This window comes from Lithobates pipiens, unplaced genomic scaffold, assembly GCF_037356315.1.
Source record: "Lithobates pipiens isolate NorthernLeopardFrog02 unplaced genomic scaffold, aLitPip1_a1.2 Scaffold_35, whole genome shotgun sequence".
Taxonomy (NCBI): domain Eukaryota; kingdom Metazoa; phylum Chordata; class Amphibia; order Anura; family Ranidae; genus Lithobates; species Lithobates pipiens.
In genome coordinates, this window is record NW_027507811.1 from 15,370,467 (window position 1) to 15,397,605 (window position 27,139).

General features: G+C 45.2%; 2 protein-coding genes across 2 annotated transcripts in view; both read left to right on the plus strand.

The window, feature by feature from the left end:
- The first annotated feature begins 648 nt into the window (after positions 1-648).
- The window catches only part of LOC143955512 (uncharacterized), a 103,767-nt gene continuing 77,276 nt past the window's right edge, over positions 649-27,139 (plus strand). Inside the window, 7 exon segments of the mRNA XM_077465546.1 lie at positions 649-735; positions 1,264-1,583; positions 1,698-1,847; positions 1,961-2,105; positions 23,944-24,041; positions 24,156-24,305; positions 24,427-24,571. Coding sequence (XP_077321672.1) covers positions 1,776-1,847; positions 1,961-2,105; positions 23,944-24,041; positions 24,156-24,305; positions 24,427-24,571 — 610 coding nt within the window. The 5' untranslated portion in view covers positions 649-735; positions 1,264-1,583; positions 1,698-1,775.
- On the plus strand, positions 3,624-10,487 carry LOC143955785 (uncharacterized). Its single transcript, XM_077465908.1, is given in 2 exon segments — positions 3,624-4,897; positions 4,900-10,487. Coding segments are annotated over 2 exon segments (1,398 nt in total). The 5' UTR covers positions 3,624-3,759; the 3' UTR covers positions 5,160-10,487.

Here is a 27,139-nt window from a genome sequence, read left to right on the forward strand (position 1 = left end):
GTTGCATACACACGGTCGGACCCAGTTGTCGGAAAATCCGGTCGTTCAGAACGTGATGACGTTATTTCGTTACAACTGGACTACGTTCACGCTAGTAGCCAATAGCTTTGGTGTAGCAATTTAATCTGAGCATGCGTCGCACTTTGTCCGATTAAAATTCTCTACACATGATCGGAGTATGTCCGATCGGACCAGTTTGTCGGAAAATATTTCCAACAAGTTGGAAAATTGGGTCCGACGGATATTCTGACGGAAACAGTCCGATGCAGACCACACACAGTCGGATTATCCGACAAAACACTCTGATAGGACACATTCCGTCGGAATCTCCGATCGTGTGTACAAGGGCTAAGTATCTGTTGGCTGAACATGAGACATATATTTCTGATGGATGGAACATAATAGAGGAAAGGAACCACAAAGCTGCGGGCAAATTGATGAAGCCTAATATAGACTGCAGTATTTATCTTCAACACAAGGTGATGATGTCACTTGGAACAAACAGGAAGTGATGTAAACTGCAAGACCGGAAGTGATGTAGGCTGCAGACAGGAAGTGATGTAGGCTGCAGACAGGAAGTGATGTAGGCTGCAGACAGGAAGTGATCTCGGCTACAGACAGGAAGTGATGTAGGCTACAACCAGGAAGTGTTTTTGGAGCATAAACGGGAAGTTCCAGGTAGAAGACTGGGAGGGAAGTAGAGAGGAGACGTTGCTGGAATTGGCAGTAGAGGAGGTAATAAGATATTATTTTATATTTACACCCAGTAACCCCCCCGTCATGTCCGTCCTTTTCCTCCATAGTCACTGTGATGTCTTTTATGGTTTATAGTCCAGATACATTATGCACATATAGAGCCATTTATCCAGCTATCCATCCAGAGCCTCTGGTTTATAGACCAGATACATCCTAAATATAGAACCATTTATCCAACTGTCCATCCAGAGACTCTGGTTTATAGACCGGATACATCCAAAATATAGAACCATTTATCCCACTGTCCATCCAGAGCCTCTGGTTTATAGACCGGATCCATCCTAAATATAGAACCATTTATCCCACTGTCCATCCAGAGCCTTTGGTTTATAGACCGGATACATCCTAAATATAGAACCATTTATCCAACTGTCCATCCAGAGCCTCTGGTTTATAGACCGGATACATCCTAAATATAGAACCATTTATCCAACTGTCCATCCAGAGCCTCTGGTTTATAGACCAGATACATCCTAAATATATCTCCTGATTTTTCTGAGGTGTCAGGAGGTCACTGTCTGTTTCTCCATGGAGGAGTGGGAGTATTTAGAAGGACACAAGGATCTCTACAAGGACGTCATGATGGACAATCAGCCGCCCCTCACATCACCGGGTAAGAGGAGACTTTATTGTAAAGGAGAGAGCAGTACGGAGGCTCCACCTAGATCCCCCATCATCTGATAAACACATAGAAACAATGTATTCAGTCAGTGTGTGTGTTTCCTACAGATGGATCCAGTAATGGGAACCCACCAGAGAGATGTCCCCGTCCTCTGTATTCCCGGGATTCCACACAGGAAGTTCACACCATCCCAAAGCATGATCAGGTAGGTGGGACTGAGCATGTAGACCTAAAAATATATTTGCGGTATGGGGTAACATTCCTATATGTCATCTCTTGCTCCTTTTTACAAATGTATTATTTCATCTTTGGGGTTTAGGGTGAAAAACTAAAAGACATTAAAGTTGAAGTTAAAGAGGAAGAAGAAGAGAGGTTGGTGAGTGGAGATCAGCAGTCTATGGAGGAGGGTTGTCCTCTGTATTCCCAGAATTATACATGGGAAGGTCACCACTATACAGAGAATGATCAGGTATTTCAGGCAACCTGAAAAAATAATTCTGTAAGAGGACATTCTTCTATGTCATCTCTTATTATTGGCAGCAGTGTTTCCAGATGTTATATTTTATCATCTCTGGAATTTAGAATGAAGAACGGAAAGACATCAAAGTTGAGGTTAAAAAGGAAGAAGAAGAAGAGAGGTTGGTGAGTGGAGATCAGCAGTCTATGGAGGAGGGGGAGATGATTATGGAAAGTAAACTGGAGGAATCTTCTCTACATGAGGACACAAGTAAGTCATAAACACTAAATGAAGAATGTTCTCATTCTACTTATCTAAGCATAAGGCATGTAGTAACATGGATTCAAATATACCATATGTCCACTTAGTAAAAGAAAATCCAAAGTGACAGTTGATCCAGAGGACAAAAAAGCCACATAGAGTTATTACTTTGTTCCAAAAGAGAGATTATTCCGCAGATCAACATTCTACAATGATTGTTACAGACTATAGAAGCTCTTTCAGTCTGCTAGAACAAGTTCCTGTGGAATACTATGAAAGGTCTGAAATTGATATTTTGCAGATAGGCAACTCCTATCCTCATATTGATTAGTGGTTCCAAATTAATAATAACTACTGCAGTAGGGAACAGACACAAAAGATACGCTCAGCATCTTTCCAAATAACTGTTCTCCTTTATTATGACGCATTCGAAGGTTTTTATACACATGATTACGTAGGTATCACATTAATATTACAATTGTACGTTTATGGTAACAAGGGGCGTAACATAGGCAGGCTAATTCTAATCAGGACTCGAAAGAATGTAAAACATGTACTGAAAACATTATTAGTGCCGTGTGCACAGTGAGGGCATTGTGCAATACATATAAAATAGAATACAATTATATACAGAACCTACAAATTTCCATTACAGGTCCATCTCCATTCCCCAATATAACGTCATGTTCCCAACAAATGAGGAGGAGATACTGTACACCATATGAAAGGTCCATCTCCATTCCTCAATATAACGTCATGTATCCAACAAATGAGGTGGAGATTCTGTACACCATATGAAAGGTCCATCTCCATTCCTCAATATAACGTCATGTTCCCAACAAATGAGGAGGAGATACTGTACACCATATAAAAGGTCCATCTCCATTCCTCAATATAATGTCATGTTCCCAACAAATGAGGAGGAGATATTGTACACCATATGAAAGGTCCATCTCCATTCCTCAATATAACGTCATGTTCCCAACAAATGAGGAGGAGATATTGTACACCATATGAAAGGTCCATCTCCATTCCCCAATATAATGTCATGTTCCCAACAAATGAGGAGGAGATACTGTACTCCATATGAAAGATCCATCTCCATTCCTCAATATAATGTCATGTTCCCAACAAATGAGGAGGAGATACTGTACACCATGTAAAGGATTTATCTACAATTTCTTATCTTTATCCAACTGATGTATCAGAGACAATGTAGGACTTGAGGGCTGCATGTGACTTTGTTGTACTTATTGTGAGGCTCCCAAACATGGGCTCCGTAGTTGGAGTTTTCCTTACCTAGATGATTACTCCAGCAATCAAACTGCCATTTGTTGGTTAAATGATTGAATTTTTTTTTTCACATTTTCTTTTCACCCTTGTAGTCAGTTTTCTCTCTCTCACCATCATGCCCATTGTATACATATGACTTCTGAATACAAGATGTATGAGAACAGATATGACTTATATTAAATATTGCTTTCCAGCAGATGGACAGTGTTCCTGGAATAGAAATACATCGGAGGGACATCTTATTATATCTCCAGATTGTAAGGCAGAAGATACTGACATTCCACAATATTCTCCGAAAGTGACCTCTGATTGGTTGACAAGATCCACAGATCCTTCTAATCCTGAGGAACCTTCTGAGAAATCCCATACTATGACTTCAGATGCCCATCCAAGTTCTCACAGATCAACAGATCCAGGAGACCATTCATTGTCATGTTCAGAGTGCGGGAAATCTTTCACTGAAAATAGAAACCTTCGTAGGCATCAGAAAATTCACACTGGTGAGCGCCCCTATTCATGTTCAGAGTGCGGGAAATCTTTCACTACAAACAAAATCCTTCTTATGCACCAGAGAATTCACACTGGTGAGCGCCCCTATCCATGTTCAGAGTGCGGGAAATCTTTCACTGCAAACAAAAACCTTCTTATGCACCAGAGAATCCACACTGGTAAGCGTCCCTATCCATGTTCAGAGTGTGGGAAATGTTTCACTGCAAACAAAAACCTTCTTAGGCACCAGAGAATTCACACTGGTGAGCGTCCCTATCAATGTTCAGAGTGTGGGAAATGGTTCTCTCAGAAACAACAACTTATTGTACACCAGAGAATCCACACAGGTGAGCGTCCATTTTCATGTCCAGAGTGCGAGAAAAGTTTCATTCGGAAAGCAGTCCTTGTTTCCCATCAAAGAATTCACACCGGCGAGCGTCCTTTCTCTTGTTCAGAGTGTGGGAAATGTTTCCTTAAAAAAGAAACCCTTATCATACACCACAGAACTCACACAGGGGAGCGTCCTTATGTATGTTCAGAGTGTGGGAAATGTTTCATTGAAAAAAAAGACCTTCTTAGACATCAGTTAATTCACACAGGTGAGCGTCCTTTTTCATGTTCAGAGTGTGGGAAAAGTTTTTCCCGTAAAGCAGAACTTGTTGTACACCTGAAAATTCACACGGGTGAGCGTCCTTTCCCTTGCTCAGAGTGCGGGAAACATTTCCTTAAAAAAGGAAATCTTATTGAACACCAGAGAATTCACACCAGAGAGCGCCCTTTCTCTTGTGTGGAATGCGGGAAAGGTTTCTTTAAAAAAGAAAGACTAATTATACACCAGAGAAATCACACTGGCGAGCGTCCTTTTTCTTGTTCTGAGTGCGGGAAAGGTTTCACTCAGGAAGGAGCACTTGCTGATCATCAGAAAATTCACACAGGTGAGCGTCCCTATCCATGTGCAGAGTGCGGGAAATCCTTCATTCATAAAAAAGCCCTTGTTAAGCATCAGAGAATTCATACAGGTTAGGATCTTTCGCTCAAGAAGGAGCACTTGTTGATCAGAGAAGTCACACTGGTAAACGCCCTTATGCATGTTCAGAGTGTGGGAAATCTTTCATTTATAAAGAAGACCTTGTTAAATACCGGAGAATTCACACTGGTGAGCGTCCCAATTTATGTTCAGAGTGCGGGAAATGTTTCACTATTAAAGGACACCTTGTGCAACACCTTAGAGTTCACATGGGTGAGCGTCCTTATTCATGTTCAGAAAATTTTCAGTCGTAAAGGAAACCTTCAGAAACACCAGAGAAGACACGCGGCAGAGCGGCCTCATAGCATTCAGAGTGCGGGAAATGGTTTACTGATAAAAAAGAATCTGAGACATCAGAGAGAACCCACCTGCTGATTCTTATGACAAATGGACGATGACTTTTCCAGGTGGAACTGTTGAGTCCATAGAACATCTGGAGGACAAGAAATTGTTCTTCAAAGGGGCACATCCCGGGAAAAGTGAGATTTAATTTCTGGGTGGAGTTTGATGGAGCGAGTCTTCCCTTGTCTTCTTCTATTTCTTGGAGACTCTGATGATGGGACATCCCAAGAGGACAAATGTTCCCCTTCGAGCCTCAGATTCTCCTAGGGAGGGGGTCAGATAGTCCCAAGTGGTGTACAAAGCACATCACAGTACATTGGGGGTATAGTAAGAATGTTTTAGTTTTTAGGGGTGCGGTGTGATCGGTATAAACCCATAAGGAATAAATGATAGGAACACGGATCTCATATGAAATAGTACTGAGCTAGTCCAATATTTACACCGACAGCACCATGAAAATTGCCCATTGGTGGTCAGTTGGAGAAAAGCTCACATACACTATATTCCATCAGGTTCTATGAGTGGACCAGCCAATTCAGGGCAGGTAGCTAATCCTAATGCCAAACCAGTACATATGCTTGTGCCTGGTGGGCGCAACCGCAGGGATAGTTTGCCGCATCAGAGGGGACGACATCCCAATATGCGTACTCCAACCAATCCATATAGGGGTAGAGGCAATAATTCTAATAGATGGGGTGGAAGGGGCCATCCCAGAGGCAATCAACATAACTCTAGGACCCATCGCCACCAAGAACAAGGAGGTCAATATCAGAGGGTTTCACCTGTAAGGTATAACGATCATCCTTCTCAATATTTGAACCGCCCCTCCGGTGACCACCTACAATAGATATTCCCTACTCCGTGATCCCTATAATTATGATCAATACTCTTATATGGAGAGAGATTATAACCAATCCCCATATGGGTATAATTAATCCAACCCTAATGCTCAGGAGAATCCAGGTTTTTTACGAGGACCATCAAGCGAGAAAAAGGGGTCCAGATCTAAGTGGAGGAGGGAGGAGAAATAAGAGGAGAACATAATGGGTCAAGGAGTGTTCAACGAGGAAAAAAGAAGAACATAACGGGTCAAGGAGTGATCAACAAGGAAAAGAGGAGAACATAACGGGTCAAGGAGTGTTCAACGAGGAAAAAAGGAAAACATAATGGGTCAAGGAGTGATCAACGAGGAAAAAGGGAGAACATAACGGGTCAAGGAATGTTCAACGAGGAAAAAAGGAGAACATAACGGGTCAAGGAGTGATCAACGAGGAAAAAAGGAGAACATAACGGGTCAAGGAATGTTCAACGAAAAAAAATGCCAAGTTTAGACTGTATGTCATGTCACATGGTCACATGGTGTGTAGGAGGAAGTTCTGAGTGATTAGCAGAGTTCAGTGCTGTGTGCCGTAGGAAGTCTGATAACAGATAGATAAGACATAGAGAGTGTGCCTTAAATCAGGGGAGATCTGGGCATGCTCAGTGACTTCATTCTACCGAACAACAAGGATTACAACAATACTAAGCAAGTAAGCAAAGAAAATTTGGGCCTGTTGGGTTGCCTTCAAATACTCTACTAACTATGCAGATATTATGTCTCAACCGTTGTATTCTCAGTACCTAAGGTTCTTATTAAGATTTTGGTGATAGATGTAGAGGCGGACTTAAACTCCCTCCCCACTCCCCCCCCCCCCGTCCCCTTCTGTGTTCTTTGTCTTCTGTCTCTTTTCTATCTTTATCTACTGTACTTTCTTTCTTAAAATTTGGAAGGAAGGGTGTACTCCTAATTGACATGTAGATCTGAGCCCTTGTACACACGGTTGGAGATTCCGATGGAATGTGTCCGATCGGACCATTTTGTCGGATATTCCGACTGTGTGTGGTCTCCATCGGACTGTTTCCGTCGGAGTATCCGACGGACCAAGTTTTCCAAATTGTTGGTAAAATTTTCAGACAAAATGCTCCGATCGGACATACTCCGATTATGTGTAGAGAATTCCGATCGGACAAAGTGCCACGCATGCTCAGATCAAATTCCTACATCAAAGCTATTGGCTACTAGCCTGAACGTAGTCCCGTCGTAACTAAATAATGTCATCACGTTTTGAACGATCGGATTTTCTGACAACTTTGTCCGACTGTGTGTATGCAACAGTTTCGGACAAAATCCGACGGATTTGGTTGTCGGAATGTCCGACCGTGTGTACAAGGGCTGAGAGTCCCAGCTGGGACGGTTTGTAGTAATAAGTTTGGCTTTGTGATTTTAGGGACTTACAGGTGGTACATGTTCCTAACCCACCTCTGCTGCTCTGTCCTTCATGTGTTGGACAGTGTCTAGAACAATGGTTGCTGTTAGCGTCTTATTTGATGTCCCATGAGCTGGTTCATATATTTTATTGTACATGCTTCTTTTCTTCAATAAACATTGATAAAAAAAAAAACAATACTAAGCAAGTAAGGAGATATCTACAAGCAGTGTTCATTAGGGTTTTTTATGCTGATTTACATGGGACAAAGTTGTGGGGGAGGGTTTACAACCACTTTAAACATACTGTCCCCGAACATTATCGTCAATTTCACACTAGAGATCCAAGAGGTACCGATTTTCTGGTCATAGACAAGTACATTCCCCCTTGGAGGGGTAGAGCTATGACTAGCGGTGTTTCACGTCTCCAAACCTTCTGGATCTATGAGTTGCAGTCCCACTCTCCAGCTGGACTGAATGTAGAGTGGGACATTAATGCCTTTCTCAATAAGGCATAATTGCAACTCACTTTTATATCACATTTTGTCATTTTTATTTTTAATTCTATTTAATTTTCTCACCATTTTTTGGGGATTATCTGGGTGCTGATCTATTATATGGTATGTATTTTTATGTATATCATGCATTTTAACATATTATGAGATATCTCACCATCTATATACAGTGGGGAGAACAAGTATTTGATACACTACTGATTTTGAAGGTTTTCCTACTTACAAAGCATGTAGAGGTCTGTAATTTTTATCATACTGTAGGTACTTTTCAACTGTGAGAGACAGAATTTTAAACAAAAATACAGAAAATCACATTGTATAATCTTTAAGTAATTAATTTGCATTTTATTGCATGACATAAGTGTTTGATCACCGACCAACCAGTAAGAATTCCGGCTCTCACAGACCTGTTATTTTTTTCTTTAAGAAGCCCTCCTGTTCTCTACTTATTTCGTGTATTAACTGCACCTATTTGAACTCGTTACCTGTATAAAAGATACCTGTCCACACACTCAGACTCCAACCTCTCCAAAATGGCCAAGACCAGAGAGCTGTGTAAGGACATCAGGGATAAAATCGTAGAACTGCACAAGGCTGGGATGGGCTACAGGACAATAGGCAAGCAGCTTGGTGAGAAGGCAACAACTGTTGGCGCAATTATTAGAAAGTGGAAAAAGTTCAATATGACGGTCAATCTCACTCAGACTGGGGCTCCATGCAAGATCTCACCTCGTGGGGCATCAATGATCATGAGGAAGGTGAGGGATCAGCCCAGAACTACACGGCAGAACCTGGTCAATGACCTGAAGAGAGCTGGGATCACAGTCTCAAAGAAAACCATTAGTAACACACTACGCCGTCATGGATTAAAATCCTGCAGCACACGAAAGGTCCCCTTGCTCAAGCCAGCGCATGTCCAGCCCTGTCTGAAGTTTGCCAATGACCATCTGGATGATCATGATGAGACAAAAATAGAGCTTTTTGGTCTAAACTCCAGTCGCCGTGTTTGGAGGAAGAAGGAGGAAGAGTACAACCCCAAGAACACAATTCCAACCGTGAATCATGGAGGTGGAAACATCATTCTTTGGGGCTGCTTTTCAGCAAAGGGGACAGGACGACTGCACTGTATTTTGGGGAGGATGGATGGGCACCATATATCGGGAGATCTTGGCCAACAATCTCCTTCCCTCAGTAAGAGCATCGAAGATGGGTCGTCGCTGGGTCTTCCAGCATGGCAATGACCCGAAAAACACAGCCAGGGCAACTAAGGAGCGGCTCCATAAGAAGCATCTCAAGGTCTTGGAGTGGCCTAGCCAGTCTCCAGACCTGAACCCAATAGAAAATCTTTGGAGGGAGCTGAAAGTCCGTATTGCCCAGCGACAGCCCCGAAACCTGAAGGATCTAGAGAAGGTCTATATGGAGGAGTGGGCCAAAATCCCTACTGCAGTGTGTGCAAACCTGGTCAAGAACTACAGGAAACGTATGATCTCTGAATTGCAAACAAAGGTTTATGTACCAAATATTAAGTTCTGCTTTTCTGAAGTATCAAATACTTACTGTTATTGTTTTAGATTCCGTGTCTCGCAGTTGAAGAGTACCTATGATAAAAATTACAGACCTCTACATGCTTTGTAAGTAGGAAAACCTGCAAAATCGGCAGTGTGTCAAATACTTGCTCTCCCCACTGTATATATCCAGTTTGAAGTCAAAAATTGCAATGTATTATTACCCCAGTTTTGGTATCAACCATGTGGGTTACTAAATATTTCAATACACATATTTGCAATATATCTTCATAAATAGTTTTCCCACTCTTTTAAATTCATCCGGTATAGTTTTGGTATGTTAACGGCATTGTAATGTTAACATTTTCTGTTAACGTTCCGTGGTGTCCCCACTATGCGAAATATAGTGGTGTTCAGCCAATGATGTGTTGGATGCGGAGATTCTCGCTGTCTTATAGCGACGTGTGACCCGCAGACGTCCTTATCTTCCGGATTGCTGACACAACGGTGGGTAGTCCTGCGCTCGTTACTGAGTGTAGGTGGACCAATGGGCTATATCGTTGTGGTATCTGGAGGATGTTGGGCATCTGACAGTGAGGCTTGATGCATACACTGCAGACCCATAGGACGAAGGTCAGATGACCTTGCCTGCATGTGTGCAGATTCGCTATTCATAGCTAGGCATGAGTCGCATGCGCTGCCGCCATTTTTGAGAACCAGGAAGTGATTGTATTTTTGCACGACCAATTACCCACAGGTTTGTAGCTTGTTATTGGGGTATTATTTTCTATTTAAACGCAATGGCCACAGCATGTCTACACCCCAGATGATGTCTTCTCAGACGAAACGCGTCGGGACGAACCTGCTGATGCCATTGTGTTAACCTTCAATCTTTTACAAAGCGCTTTTTATCTGCTCAAATGTGAGTGTTTCTCAAATTTTAATAAACATTCCTTGTTTTAAGGATTTACACTATGTGGAACTTTTGTTTCATTTATGGTTGCATCCTGTGAGCATATGAAAATTATTCGATCCGCTTATCTCTGAGTTTCCCTTCTTTTCTGCAAGTTTTCTGAGGGACAGCGTGAACAGAGCCTCCTTTGCCAACTTACGCAGATGTGGATGTTCCTGCCTATTGGTATGTTGTCACCACAAGTTTTGACGACTCATTAGGGTTACGTTCATTAGCTCTGGTAAGCCTCTCTTATGTTGGTGGTAGCATCTCCCATTATCTTCTCAGCTGTCCTTCTATTGATTAGAGCCTCACTGATAACAGGATGAGGACACTCATCCTATTATCAGTGAGGCTCTAATACTTGTTCAAAAGGGTTAATCCCTTGGGATAGATCAATTACAGTGTTGATCTTCCACAGGTTAATAGGTATCTTACTGACACTTAACCAAGGAAGAGGGGTAAACTGAAGGAAGGGAAGTGCTCAGATCGCACAAGTACTTTGAAATTTGCCGTCACTGTGTGAAGCTTGTATTAGGAAGAAGGATGTGAATATTGATCGATCAAATTCGTCAAGTTTTCACAGAGATAACAGATTTAACCGTGGGGCAATTGTTCTTCGCTCACTTTTGTGGCACAGACATCCCCCATCGAACCTCTTGGAGGGTTTTGGGTAGACTTGTGCACAATGGAAAATTTTGTTTAGTTTCGGTTCGTTGTCATTCGTAAAATACATCATTTCGTTCTGTTATATTCGTTATGTTACGTTAATACGTTTTCGGATAATTCGTTATTATTCGTAGAGTGTCGAATTTCGCTATTTATGTATGTATATACATTCGTGATAATGATTCGTAGTTTGGAAAGTCGTTTTGTTTATTGAATCTTTTAACACACACGATGACAACATCTCTTCTCCTCGGCTCAAATACAATACAACACCCTTCTAACTCAGTTCTCAGGAATGCACTTTGCCAGTAATCCATCCTCCGGCACAAAATTAATTAGCTGATTGGACTATAAGATTTACTTTGAGCTGACCTTTTGTTTCATTAGATCTTTAAAGAATTACCGAATTCATTCGTTATATTTCTTTCATATTCGTTGTTATTCGTTGTTATTCGTTATTCGTATTCGTTGTTATTCGATGCAAAATTCGGCCAAATTTCGATTCGTTACAAAACGAATTGCACAAGCCTAGTTTTGGGAATTATTTGGAACTGTGATTACTATTAAAGGTGGATTTGTAATAAAAAAAAGGTCCTACAAAAGCTCTAGAAGAAGCCACGTTTGTGGTGAAACATGTAGAGGCAACCATTATTTTGTATTGTGACCACAGGGCTGATTCTGCCCTAATGTTTTAAGTAGTTTTATGGTATCTATGTAATAATATTTTTTTTTTCCTATTTTTGGTTAATCTAATGTTGATTGATTTTTCTGCACCTTAAAACTAAATTTTTTGCTCTTTGGGTATTTCCCGGCAACCTATAAAGGCGTTTAACGTGCCGCCTATGGAGAATTTTAAGCACCGTACTTTGCCGCCATTCCACGGGCAGACGCTACGTCCCTATTGACATGGATGGAACTGCCTGCATAGGGATCCACGGAACACGGATGTGGGCAAATATGAGTGCACCCATGTTCATCAATCTTAAGTTCGTTTTCCACAATTTTTATAATAATTATAAATATTAAAATATATAAATAAAAATGTATACATAATATTAAAATCAAACTGTTGTTTTTCATTATATTTGTTTCATTCTTTAGCTCCTTCATTTTATAGTCATTATCTGTGGTTATAAACCAAAAAGAAGGAAAAGCAGACTTTGACTACCAACCCCTTTACAAGAAATGAAATAAGAAACCAATAAAATATATGACACGTCCGAATAAAAATGTAATAGAAAACATGTTATGCTTTATTCATGGAAATTTTTTTTTAAAACCATATACATTGAAAAAAATCTTGGCCAACAATAAATTGTATACACTGTAGATATGTGCAATTCAGTTTGTTCAGATTCGTTTTTCAAACAATTATTTTTTTTTCCTGCATTCTGATCTGTCTAAATTTCCAAATGGACATAAAAACAAATGGCAATGAATCCGACAAAAGTTATAATAAATGCATTTTTCAACTGGGGTTGTTAGGGAGCAGGTGGCTGCCGCATCCCTAACAACCATGACTCATATGCTGTCAGCGGGGTTCCAGGCCCTTCAGGTTTGGTATGGATTTTGAGAATAACCCCAACACCAAAATGTGTGCAAAAAATGGTGCGGGGTCCTCCCCAAACGCCATACCAGACCATGGGGAGGTGCTTTGAGGAAGGGGGGGCTTTCCCCCAAAAGCGCCTTGTCCCCAAGTTGATGAGAGCAAGGGCCTGTTCCCCACAACCCTGGCCAAAGTGAATCTGTAAGCCCCCTTTAACAAGGGCCCCGTGGCCAGAATGTGAGAGAGGACAGACACACCTCCTGTGAGTTCCGCAAGTGTTCGGTATTTGATCCTGTTTTCAGGGCACCGAACGCCCCGACATTGCTCTGCAGCTGCTCCTTATCCTCTCCTGCAGCCACTGGCACTATGTTTAGGGCTACTAAAGCCAAGAACAAGGCACAGCCAGACCCCCAGCTTCCACGCTCCACATGAGGCAAAGACTCGGGGGCTACAGCCTCCACCATTTTGCCAAAGCCTGCGGCTTCTCCTCACTCCTCGCTACAAGAATGGATTATCCAGCTGCTGCACAGAGCTCCGGCAGGGGCCCCTCGTGAGTGCTAAACCTCCTTCTACCCCTGAGGTTGGTGCAGAGGCAATCAACAGGCCCATACCGGAGGCTATCACAGCCAGCAAGGTGGAATAATTGGTCGGGATTGACCACTTGGCATCAGAGTGCACGCTCATCTGCCATGACCTCAACAAAATGAGGAGCCGAACATCGTATCTTTGAGGTGGAGAACTCCACCACCCCTCATTCAGTCCAGCTATCTGACCTACAAGATATGGTAAAGTCATTGCAGCACAGGGTGGATGACGCACAGCCAGACCCGCGGCCTCCGAGCTCCACACGAAGCAAAGACTTGGGCACCACCGCCTCCGCCATTTTGCCGAAGCGTGCGGCTTCTCCTCACTGCATGCTACTAGAATGGATTCTCCAGCAGCCGCACAGAGCTCCGGCGGTGGCCCCTTGGTGAGTGCTAAACCTCCTTCTACCCCTGAGGTTGGTGCATAGGCAATCACCAAGCCTATACCGGAGGCTATCACTGCCAGCAAGGTGGAATAATTGGCCGGGATTGACCAATTGGCATCAGAGTGCACGCTCATCTGCCATGACCTCAACAAAATGAGGGGCCGAATGTCGGCTGCGGAAGGTCGCATCTCTGAGGTGGAGAACTCCACCACTTCTCATTCAGTCCAGCTATCTGACCTACAAGATATGGTAAAGGCATTGCAGCACAGGATGGATGACGCACAGGATCGGCAACAAAGAAGTAATGTGCGGGTGGTGGGAATTCCTGAAGGAACTGAAGGTGCTAAGACCAACACATTTGTTGAACAGTTCTTTAAACAGTTGCTGACACTAGAGAATCTTCCACCAACTTATGTGCGCTTCCTGAACTACCAGGATAGAGACCAGACACTGGCAGAAGAAAGGAAACATCCTGAATTACGCTACAAGAATGCGAGTCTGATGATGTTCCTTGAGTTCTCAGCAGAGGAGCTCTTTCACAGATATTCGGAAGTGGTTGAGAGAGAAAGGCCTACAATACAGTATGCTTTACCCCAAGAGGCTCAGAATGCAGCATAATGGTGCTGTGAAATTCTTTGCCCCCCCGAGGGAAGCGTGCGTCTGGCTGGATGCTGTTCCTTGAAGTTATCTGAACTCTGAATACAGGTATATAAGTTATATATATAACTTATATAACTATATGTTTTTCTTTGGCTGCTTTTCTGTTCCAGAATGTCCTCTGGTCCTTACTTGCACTACCACCGGTATGTACCTTACCTTTTCTTTCTCCGGGGAACTGGATTGGACCCTCTCTGAACTACGGGATGGGGCCCTGTTAACTTTTGCCAGACTGATCTGCAGAGTCTCCCACAGAGGTCTCTTTGCGGAAACAAAAAGAACAGCTGAATACTTGGAGACAAGGTTGAACTCCCCATTTTTATTCAAGTTTTGGGTAAAAGCTGTAGGCTAGTTGTTACGTACCTTACAGCGGAGTCAGACTGTTGAGGGTGGCCTCTTGCACGGTTCCGGTCTCCACACCCCTGGAGGTGGCAACAGGGAGCGTGAAGACAGCGAAAGGGTGCAGGTGCCTGCAGGTGGAAGTTGAAGACCTGGAGACGCTAGGTCCTCACGGAGGAAGAGGTGCAGGTTGATCACGGAGGTAGACAGCGGAGGCTCAGCAGGTATACAGGAAACACTGCATGTCTGGAACAAGCAAGGTCGGCAACTGGCAGGCAATGCGGTACAGGAACGAGAGGCAGGTGCGTAGTCAAGGACGAGCAAGGGTCTGGTAACGTGCTAGCAATGAGGTACAAAATCAGGAAGCAAGCCAAAGTCGAAAGTCCAAGCCGAGGTCAGTGGTAGTCCAGGAGATCAAAACAAGGAGTATCCAAAGGAATGGGTATCAGGAACAAGATCACAGGAACAACGGTCAGGTGTCTCAGGAGTAGCTGAAGATGATCCAGCACTGGTATCAAGTCAGGATCCTGTTTATATAGGGCGAGATGTGCCCGGATCGGTGGACGTGGCCGTGTGTGCGTAATTACGTGCACACGTTCGGTTGGCGTGAGTGCGTCCACGTGTTCGTATTGGCGTGCGTCTGTTCGTACCGGAACTCGCACGCCTCCGACGGGGACACCGCGCATGATCCTTGGGACGAAAGTGAACTGCTGCTACACGGGGACGGATATTCGCATGGTGAGTTCTCTGACACTAGTACTGTTTTTTTAGTTTTGGTTTCTAGTGAAGCAGCAGGGATGTTTTTTTTTTTGTTTTTGTTTCTGGTCTCCCTCTCTAGACTTCCTCAGGTCCCTACTTTTCTACTGCATGACTGGCCCTTAAGGTTAACAGGTACAGTACCTTCTCCTCAAGAATCCTGGAAGTTACTTACTGCTCTGATACCCATGGCTAACAATTGAAATCGTCTCTGGAATGTTAGGGGACTTAAATGATAAATGTAAAAGGGCTTCTATATTTCAATATCTTAAGCCACTAAAGCCACACGTGGTACTCCTTCAGGAGACTCGCCTAGATGGAAGTAGAATTCTTGCCCTCCGCAGACCCTGCATGCAGCGTGCACTGCATGCCACCTACTCTCCCCTGGCCAGGGGAGTTTGCATTCTTGTTAATGCACTATTCATCAGGTGATCTCTGATCCGGGAGGTCGATATTTGGTATTGGATGTCCTTTATCATACAATGGTTATTGGAAATGTTTACGTGCTGCCCCCATTCCAGTCTAAGGTACTATATGAGTTATTGCCGAAGCTAGCCCCCTTTGCCCAGCACTCTATACTACTTATGGGTGATTTTAACAACATATTAGATGTCAATATAGACCCCACTAACCCCAATAGGCCCGGCTCTACTGAGGTTGCATCGTGGGCAGCAACTGCTGGCCTACAGGAGAAATGGCATTGGAAAAGCCCCTCGAGAAAATGCTACTCCCACCTTTCCAGAACCCATGAATCCTCAGCCAGAATAGATATGCCTTTTGGCAACTTGGTTTTCCTGTCAATGGTGGGGTATTTTTCCTATTTGGCAGGGGGGGTTTCTGGTCATACCCCACTGGCACAGGTAGAACAGGTCTCCACACAGTTGAGGGAGGCTATTTCTGCTTACTGGCCCGTTAACTGGGATTCTACCGGTCCTCCGACAGTCTGGGATGCTTTTAAAGCGGTGTTTAGGGGGGGGGATGTGTTTCAGCCATCAAGACGGCTCATAAGGATCATAATAGCTTGGTGGCAGAAATTCAGGATAGGGTACAAGAGTGTGCGGAGGAACACGCTGCATCTCCAACGGAAGAAATTTTTGCCTCACTCTCGGAGGCCAGGCGACTTCTTTTAGTACACTTCTCGGACCTGGCCCATACCGAATATAGACACTGAGGCTCAGTCTCTCTTCATGCAGGGTGACAAAAATGGCAAACTGCTTGCCATGTTGGTGGCGGACCATGAAATTAGTTCTATCATTTGAGTGATCAAAAACACGGGTGGTGACTTACTTACCCAGGGGATATTCTAGAGGAATTTACGAGCTACTATAAAACTCTCCTATACCGCTCCATAATGTTAACTCCCTGGAGACCCTGCTGGATAGTCTGAGGTTCCCAAGGCTTTCTGAATCGGAATGTGCCACCTTAGAAGCCACGATTTCTCCGCTGGAAACTGAAGCTGCTATTAGCTCCTTTCCTCCTCATAAGGTGCTGGGACCGGATGGGGTTCTATGAGACCTATATGGAACAGGTATCTCCCAGACTATGTACGCTTTTTGCATACTGTCTGGACCATCAGTTTCTCCCTCCCTCCATGTTGGAAGCCTTCTTGGCTTCTTTTGCGAAGATGGTGACTCTGCACACGGTATTGGAAGCGGTGGTCTTGGGTTCATAGGAAAGCCTGCGCTTAGCTCTATTCAGGGGAAGTAGATCTGTTTTTCAACTGACAGGTTCAATGAAAATCACAGTCAGGGCGTGGGCCACTTTCCAGCAACTGATGCAACCTGATTATAAGGGTATATCGCCTACCAGGGCTGGTGCAAGGATTTGACACCCTTGGCGAAACCTCATTTTGCTGTCCTCCCTTGGCTCCACCCCTGATTCCACCCCCTTTTCCCTGCCCATGTAAACCCCACCTTTTTAATGAAGCACCCATCAAATACAGCCTCACCAGCGCCCATCAAATGCAGCCTCACCAGTGCCCATTAATGCAGCCTCACCAGCGCCCATCAAATGTAGCCTCACCAGCGCCCATCAAATGCAGCCTCACCAGCGCCCATAAAATGCAGCCTCACCAGCGCCCATCAATGCAGCCTCACCAGTGCCCATCAATGCAGCCTCACCAGTGCCCATCAATGCAGCCTTACCAGTGCCCATCAATGCAGCCTTACCAGTGCCCATCAATGCAGCCTTACCAGTGCCCATCAATGCAGCCTACCAGTGCCCATCAAATGCAGCCTCACCAGCACCCATCAAATGCAGCCTCACCAGCACCCATAAATGCAGCCTCACCAGCGCCCATCAAAAGCAGCCTCACCAGCGTCCATCAAATGCAGCCTCACCAGTGCCCATGAATGCAGCCTCACCAGCGCCCATCAAATGCAGCCTCACCAGCACCCATCAAATGCAGCCTCACCAGTGCCCATGAATGTAGCCTCACCAGTGCCCTTCAATGCAGCCTCACCAGTGCCCATCAAATGCAGCCTCACCACTGTATCACAGCGCTGGATGGCTGTGTTCGGCGGCCGCTCTGTAACACAGTCCCGCCCCCCCCCAGACCATCTCGTGTGATAGTAGAGAGAATCAACGCTCCGCCTATCACATGAGCCGGTCTGGGGGGGGCGGGACTGTGTTACAGAGCGGCCGCCGAACACAGCCATCCAGCGCTGTGATACACAGGAGTAGATGCCCATCCATGCTACAGTGCCTGGATAGGAGGATCGAGGGGGGAGGGGGGCTGCAGTGCTCTCCTCCACCACCGCACTCTCCTGCCCCCCCCAGTGCTCTCCTCCACCACCGCACTCTCCTGCCCCCCCCAGTGCTCTCCTCCACCACTGCACTCTCCTGCCCCCCCCAGTGCTCTCTTCCACCACTGCACTCTCCTGCCCCCCCCAGTGCTCTCCTCCACCACCGCACTCTCCTGACCCCCCCCCCCAGTGCTCTCTTCCACCACTGCACTCTCCTGCCCCCCCCAGTGCTCTCCTCCACCACCGCACTCTCCTGCCCCCCCCCCCAGTGCTCCTCTCCTCCACCACCGCACTCTCCTGCCCCCCGTGCTCTCCTCCACCACCGCACTCTCCTGACCCCCCCCCAGTGCTCTCCTCCACCACCGCACTCTCCTGCCCCCCCCAGTGCTCTCCTCCACCACTGCACTCTCCTGCCCCCCCCAGTGCTCTCTTCCACCACTGCACTCTCCTGCCCCCCCCAGTGCTCTCCTCCACCACCGCACTCTCCTGACCCCCCCCCCAGTGCTCTCTTCCACCACTGCACACTCCTGCCCCCCCCAGTGCTCTCCTCCACCACCGCACTCTCCTGCCCCCCCCCCAGTGCTCCTCTCCTCCACCACCGCACTCTCCTGCCCCCCGTGCTCTCCTCCACCACCGCACTCTCCTGCCCCCCGTGCTCTCCTCCACCACCACACTCTCCTGCCCCCCCGTGCTCTCTTCCACCACCGCACTCTCCTGCCCCCCCCAGTGCTCTCCTCCACCACCGCACTCTCCTGCCCCCCCCGTGCTCTCTTCCACCACCGCACTCTCCTGCCCCCCCCCAGTGCTCTCTTCCACCACTGCACTCTCCTGCCCCCCCCAGTGCTCTCCTCCACCACCGCACTCTCCTGACCCCCCCAGTGCTCTCTTCCACCACTGCACTCTCCTGCCCCCCCCAGTGCTCTCCTCCACCACCGCACTCTCCTGACCCCCCCAGTGCTCTCTTCCACCACTGCACTCTCCTGCCCCCCCCAGTGCTCTCCTCCACCACCGCACTCTCCTGACCTCCCCCCAGTGCTCTCTTCCACTACTGCACTCTCCTGCCCCCCCCAGTGCTCTCCTCCACCACCACACTCTCCTGCCCCCCCAGTGCTCTCCTCCACCACCGCACTCTCCTGCCCCCCCCAGTGCTCTTCTCTTCCACCACCGCACACTCCTGCCCCCCCAGTGCTCTCCTCCACCACTGCACTCTCCTGCCCCCCCATGCTCTCCTCCACCACCGCACTCTCCTGCCCCCCCCCCAGTGCTCTTCTCTTCCACCACCGCACTCTCCTGCCCCCCAATGCTCTCATCCACCACCGCACTCTCCTGCCCCCCCTTAGTGCTCTCCTCCACCACCGCACTCTCCTGCCCCCCATGCTCTCTTCCACCACTGTGCTCTCCTCCACCACCACACTCTCCTGCCCCACCAGTGGTCTCCTCTACCACCACACTCTCCTGCCACCCCCTCCAGTGCTCTCCTCCACCACCACACTCTCCTGCCACCCCCTCCAGTGCTCTCCTCCACCACCACACTCTCCTGCCACCCCCTCCAGTGCTCTTCTCCACCGCCACACTCTCCTGCCCCCCCAGTGGTCTCCATCACCACCACACTCTCCTGCCACCCCCTCCAGTGCTCTCCTCCACCACCACACTCTCCTACCCCCCCCCCCCCACAGTGCTCTCCTCCACCACCACCACCACACTCTCCTGCCCCCCCCCCCCCCAGTTTTCTCCTCCCCTGTTCTTGCTGCTCTCCAGCTCTCCCCATCCTTCTCTAGCCACCATCCCAGTGCTTTCCCCCCCAGTGCTCTCCGCCCCTGTTCCCCCCAGTGCTCCCCCCCCCCGTGCCCTCCACTCCCCCCAGTGCTCTCCCCCAGTGCTCTCCTCTCTCCCCCTGTTCTTTCCCCTCCAGTGCTCTCCCCTCAGTGCTCTCCCCTCCCCCCAGTGCTCCCCCCCTGTTCCCCCCCCCCCCCAGTGCTCTTCAGCTCTCAAAACGCGTAGGGCCAGCAGTTATCTGCTCCCCACATTGCTATTTTTTATCTATTTTTTATGTATCACGTGATTTTATAATTCTAATTTTGTTCATCGCAAATTTTTTTTCAATAAACCATCATTGGTTGTATTTCACCATGCGAAGCGTATTTTATGCTTTATTCCCTTTATGGTGAACCTTTGCGGGACATCTGGCATCAAGTTTGATCGCAGCGTTTGGCACAGAAATCCCACTCAACTTTCCTATCTGTAGACCACGAGGAACCCTGAGAGGACAACATATCGGGTCGGTGTACTGGGGTGAGTGGCTGGAGCCTCCCCCATAAGCTCGTAAGACACACTACTATAAGGTGGATGTGTCCAACTCATCTGGTAAGGGTACCTATTTCTTCTACTCGTTTACAATTCAGTTCCAAGAGTCGCCAAGGGCGGAGAACTTGGTAGGATAATTCACCCTGAATGTCATCTGCGGACTTGTAACTCAGCCTGAGACGCACCAGAGTGAATAATCTTTGGGACTGTTCCCAAACACTTCATGAACTTTTGTATTCACTCGTTCATATTGTTATTTATACACATCACTTATTTCTTTCACCTATTCAAATAGGTGCCTTTTAGCGCAGCATTTATTGTATTTATCAGATAGAGATAGGCCAATTCCTTTTAAAAATTTCTACATTGTAGTTACTTTACCCTGGCCCAATTGGCGGAGATACATTCGTCAAGTACAGCTGTATGTTGGCGATGCGCACATTCCCCTGCTAACTTCGATCATATCCTTTTGGAACTGCCCAGCTATTGGGGATTTCTGCATTGCATAATAGACATCCTTACCATCCGGATATCCCAATCCATCCCGGTGCCTCTTCTTGGCTTAGTCCATGCTGTGGTCCCGGTCTAATGCACACAGGACCCTTCTAAATATTTTATTATTTTATGCCTGCAAGGCCATTCTGCTCCATTGGAAGAGACCAGCTCCTTCAACAGTGTCCTTTTGGAAGGGTATTGGTTAATTCCATGACCCCCTTCTATGGAGCCATATATATTGGGGTGTGTGAGAAGAATGCCGGGGCTGGGCTCAGCCCTTCCTTCTCTGAGCTGGCTGCTCAGCTGTCGGCTAATTGCCAGCTCCTATCTCTCCACAGTTACTCAGCTGTTGATGATATCCTGCTCGTCAGTCCTGACTACTTAAGCTGTCCAGTCCAGAACATCTCTGCCTTGGCCTTGATCAACATCACAGAAACTATCTCCTGCGGTCCTGTTCGAGACTTGCTTTGCTGACATCCCTTCTGGCTCCAGATCCTGCTTGCTGTTCCACTACATTGATCCCAAACTTCTGGCTTGACTGGCTATCCGTTCCGGTTACTGAACTTTGGCTAAGTTTTGACTACATTTGTTCCTTATACTTTTATTATTAAACTATTGTGATTTAACTGTACTTCTGTCTTGGCCTGATTTCATGGTTTCTGACAAAGGTCTGGCAGGCATGGATGGACTCTTCCTCCACTGTGGGGTAAGAGACAGATGAGGATTGACTCTCCCAGAGAAGTTATGCCGTATACACATGACCGGATTTTCAGGCAGACCAGGTCCGACGGTATCAGTCCGTCGGACAATCCGATCGTGTGTGGGTTAGTCCGACCATTTTTTATAAACAATAAAATCAGACGGACCTAGAAATAGAACATGTTTCAAATCTATCCGACGGACTCAATTCCGACGGGCTAAAAACCTGGAAAACCGTTTGTCTGTGTGCTGGTCCGACAGACCAAATACGACGCAAGGGCAGCTATTGGCTACTGGCATTTGAACTTCCTTGTTTAGCCTTACGTCATCATGTTCAAAACGAACGGACTTTTGAATGGACTTAGTCGGTTCGTGTGTCGCCAAGTCCGTTTGTTCAGAAAGTCAGTCGGACTTCCGCCGAAAGTCCGTCTGGAAGACCGTCGGACCTAGTCCGTCAAAGTCTGGTCCTGTGTACGCGTCATTACTCTTGAGTAGCAGGACAGGCAGGGGCTCAGATAACAACATTCACTAGAGGGCTTATAATCAATGTCCTCTATGTATAAGGTATTAGTGATCACTATTGTACTTTTAGACTCCAATGTATATGACATTCCCGGAGCAGGTGGGCTAAGGGCCACCCATCCCTGGTACACTTACTATGGGACTGGATTTTTATGGTTACATCAATCCAACCTGTCGGGGCTTTATGGTTGGAAGGGAGACAGTTGTGGGAATTGATAGGATGGGGGAGGGGGGGGGCATTTTAGTTGATAAGTTGATGTATGTATGTACACCTTTGGGATGAATTAGAGCGGAGACTGCAAGCCAGGCCTTCTAGTCCAACATCAGTGCCTGACCTCACAAATGCACTTCTGGAAGAATGGTCAAACATTCCCATAGACACACTCCTAAACCTTGTGGACGGCCTTCCCAGAAGAGTTGAAGCTGTTATAGCTGCAAAGGGCGGGCCAACTCAATATTGAACCCTACCGACTAAGATTGGGATGCCATTAAAGTTCATGTGAATGTAAAGGTTGGGGGTGTTCCAAAGGATGGGAGAAGTCCTAGAGAAGAACACAGGAGGGGACGACAAGGGAGTTAGAGAGAAGGAGGTCTTGGGAGAAGGAAAGAGGATGTTTAGGGTGATATTTGTGAGTTATAAATGAATAATATTAAAGTGGAACTAAACATGTGCGTGTAAAGGCAAGCATCCCAATACCTTTGGCAATATAGTCATATATATACATATATATACACATACACATACACACACACACACACACACACACGTGTGTATATATATATATATATATATATATATATATATATATATATATATATATATATATATATAAATAAAACATATGTATGCTTACATTTATGTTTTGAGTTTTTTGGTTTGCCTCTTCATATTATTATAGCTAATATTATTTCCAATATCACCATCAGTGTTATCAGAATAATCCATTAAAGGAACAGACATATTTATTATTTAAGTGGGGGAATAAAAAAAAACCCTATTTATTTCAGTGCTGCGTATTAATTCACATATATTTTATTTATTTATATTTTTTATTATAACTTTTCATTTGTCAAGTATTCATATAAAATATGCAAAAAATTAAGAATGCACCAAAAAGAAGCTGTCAATTTATAAAAAAATAAAATAAAAAATAGACTGCAGTTCTAAAAACTTCCACAAGGTGGCGATCTCACTTATTGTTCGGGGAAAAGCCGAGCAGCGGGATGACCAAATAAAGAACACAATTGAAGTGCTACAGACAGGAAGTTCCGGGTCAGAGGTCAGTCTGGAGAAGGAGGAGAGGAGACGTTAGAGCTGGCAGAGAAGGTAATAAGTTATGTCCATCCTCTACCTCCATAGTCACTGTCATGTCTGTTTATAGTACATCTCCAACCTAAATATAGAACCATTTATCCAACTGTCCATCCAGAGCCTCTGGTTTATAGACCGGATACATCCTAAATATAGAACCATTTATCCAACTGTCCATCCAGAGCCTCTGGTTTATAGACCGGATACATCCTAATTATATCTCCTGATCTTTCTGAGGTGTCAGGAGGTCACTGTCTATTTCTCCATGGAGGAGTGGGAGTATTTAGAAGGACACAAGGATCTCTACAAGGACGTCATGATGGAGAATCAGCCGCCCCTCACATCACCGGGTAAGAGGAGACTTTATTGTAAAGGAGAGAGCAGTACGGAGGCTCCACCTAGATCCCCCATCATCTGATAAACACATAGAAACAATGTATTCAGTCAGTGTGTGTGTTTCCTACAGATGGATCCAGTAATGGGAACCCACCAGAGAGATGTCCCCGTCCTCTGTATTCCCGGGATTCCACACAGGAAGGTCACACCATCCCCCACCATCATCAGGTAGGTGGGACTGAGCATGTAGACCTAAAAATATATTTGCGGTATGGGGTAACATTCCTATATGTCATCTCTTGCTCCTTTTTACAAATGTATTCTTTCATCTTTGGGGTTTAGGGAGAAAAACTAAAAGGCATTAAGGTTGAGGTTAAAGAGGAAGAAGAAGAGAGGTTGGTGAGTGGAGATCAGCAGTCTATGGAGGAGGGTTGTCCTCTGTATTCCCAGAATTCTACATGGGAAGGTCACCACTATACAGAGAATGATCAGGTAGATGCGACCTGAAAAAAAAACAAAAAAATAATTCTATAAGAGGACATTCTTCTATGTCATCTCTTATTATTGGCAGCAGTGTTTCCAGGTGTTATATTTTATCATCTCTGGAATTTAGAATGAAGAACGGAAAGACATCAAAGTTGAGCATAAAGAGGAAGAAGAAGAAGAGAGGTTGGTGAGTGGAGATCAGCAGTCTATGGAGGAGGGGGAGATGATTATGAAAAGTAAACCGGAGGAATTCTCTCTACATATCAACACAAGTAAGTCATGAAAACTAAAATTAAGAAAGTTCACTGTAATGAAACGTCCCACACTCCGCTTGAGTGCTTTCGCCATATGCCACTTCCTCCAGTCTGGACCTTCAGATATCAGATATTACAGCCCATATATTGTAACTAAGAACCAGATGAGACTAGCGAAGTTACACAGCTTGAACATGAACTGTTTATTGAAAACACACATCACACTGTACACCATATGAAAGGTCCATCTCCATTCCTCAATATAACGTCATGTTCCCAACAAATGAGGAGGAGATACTGTACACCATATGAAAGGTCCATCTTCAGTCCTCAATATAACGTCATGTTCCCAACAAATGAGGAGGAGATACTGTACACCATATGAAAGGTCCAACTCCATTCCTCAATAGAACGTCATGTTCCCAACAAATGAGGAGGAGATACTGTACACCATATGAAAGGTCCATCTTCAGTCCTCAATATAACGTCATGTTCCCAACAAATGAGGAGGAGATACTGTACACCATATGAAAGGTCCATCTGCATTCCTCAATATAATGTCATGTTCCCAACAAATGAGGAGGAGATACTGTACACCATATGAAAGGTCCATCTCCATTCCTCAATATAACGTCATGTTCCCAACAAATGAGGAGGAGATACTGTACACCATATGAAAGGTCCATCTGCATTCCTCAATATAATGTCATGTTCCCAACAAATGAGGAGGAGATACTGTACACCATATGAAAGGTCCATCTCCATTCCTCAATATAACGTCATGTTCCCAACAAATGAGGTAGAGATACTGTACACCATATGAAAGGTCCAACTCCATTCCTCAATAGAACGTCATGTTCCCAACAAATGAGGAGGAGATACTGTACACCATATGAAAGGTCCATCTTCAGTCCTCAATATAACGTCATGTTCCCAACAAATGAGGAGGAGATACTGTACACCATATGAAAGGTCCATCTCCACCCCTCAATATAACGTCATGTTCCCAACAAATTAGCAAGAGATACTGTACACCATATGAAAGGTCCATCTCCATTCCTCAATAGAACGTCATGTTCCCAACAAATGAGGAGGAGATACTGTACACCATATGAAAGGTCCAACTCCATTCCTCAATATAACATCATGTTCCCAACAAATGAGGAGGAGATACTGTACACCATATGAAAGGTCCATCTCCACCCCTCAATATAACGTCATGTTCCCAACAAATTAGCAAGAGATACTGTACACCATATGAAAGGTCCATCTCCATTCCTCAATAGAACGTCATGTTCCCAACAAATGAGGAGGAGATACTGTACACCATATGAAAGGTCCATCTTCAGTCCTCAATATAACGTCATGTTCCCAACAAATGAGGAGGAGATACTGTACACCATATGAAAGGTCCATCTCCATTCCTCAATATAACGTCATGTTCCCAACAAATGAGGAGGAGATACTGTACACCATATGAAAGGTCCATCTCCATTCCTCAATATAACGTCATGTTCCCAACAAATTATCAAGAGATACTGTACACCACGTAAAGGCCTTATCTACAATTAATTGGGGGAGGAAACACACTGACAAATTAAATAAATAGATTGAATATAAATCTCAATAAGTGATAAGCAAGCAGCTAGCAAAAAAAACAGTTATGTACACTGTGCAAAAAATATAAAACAAAATATTGCAGCGCTAAAAGTAGTAGTAAATAAACAATAATACAATGTACAAGTGAAATCCAAAGAAATGAAAGCTAATAATGTTCATATATTGGTGCAAAAAAAAAGAACTGATGCGTAATCCAGCAATCACCAACGTGCTCCAACACCCAGTGTAAGATGGACTCTTACCAAGAAAGGAGGCCTCTGTCACGGAGTCAAAAACGCTCAGCTAAGTAAATGGACATCAATCAGCTGTCACGGATCCTTCCAGGAGCAAAGGCTATTCAAATGATCCCATCAGAAGCAATGGATGTAGGGCAAATGATGTATCTCATAAATGGAGGAGAGCATTCAGATAGTGACGGAACCGATCCCACACTCTGATTGAGGGCTTACGTCATATACCACTTCCTCCCAGCCTGAATATAGATATGAGATATTGCAACCACTCACAAGCACAAAACAAGATGAGACTTGCTTAGTGCTAACATGGACTGATTTATTAGAACCAAAATGCCAAGTATTTATAATACAGTAGAAGACTAAAACCTAACCTAATTAGCATGAGCTAATTATCTAAATCAACACTCAGACTAGTTGACTGAGGGAGAAGACTTTTTGGCTCCTAGCTCACTAACAATTCAATTGCATGTTAATTAGCACAAACAACAATAGGTGAAATACTCTTTAGAATCTGTGTCAAGCCAGACTAGACTCATTTACATTATGCAAGACACGGACAGGTGGCTGGAGGTGATGATATTAGCATCTAAGAGTTTTTGTCCCAATAGTGTGATTCAGTCTATTGCTAACATGGCAGGCATTTACATATCCAGAGTCTGTGTGTCTTGGGGGGGGGGGGCACGGAGGACCTGAATCCAAGTAACACCACCTCAGGGGTTCCCAGGCATAC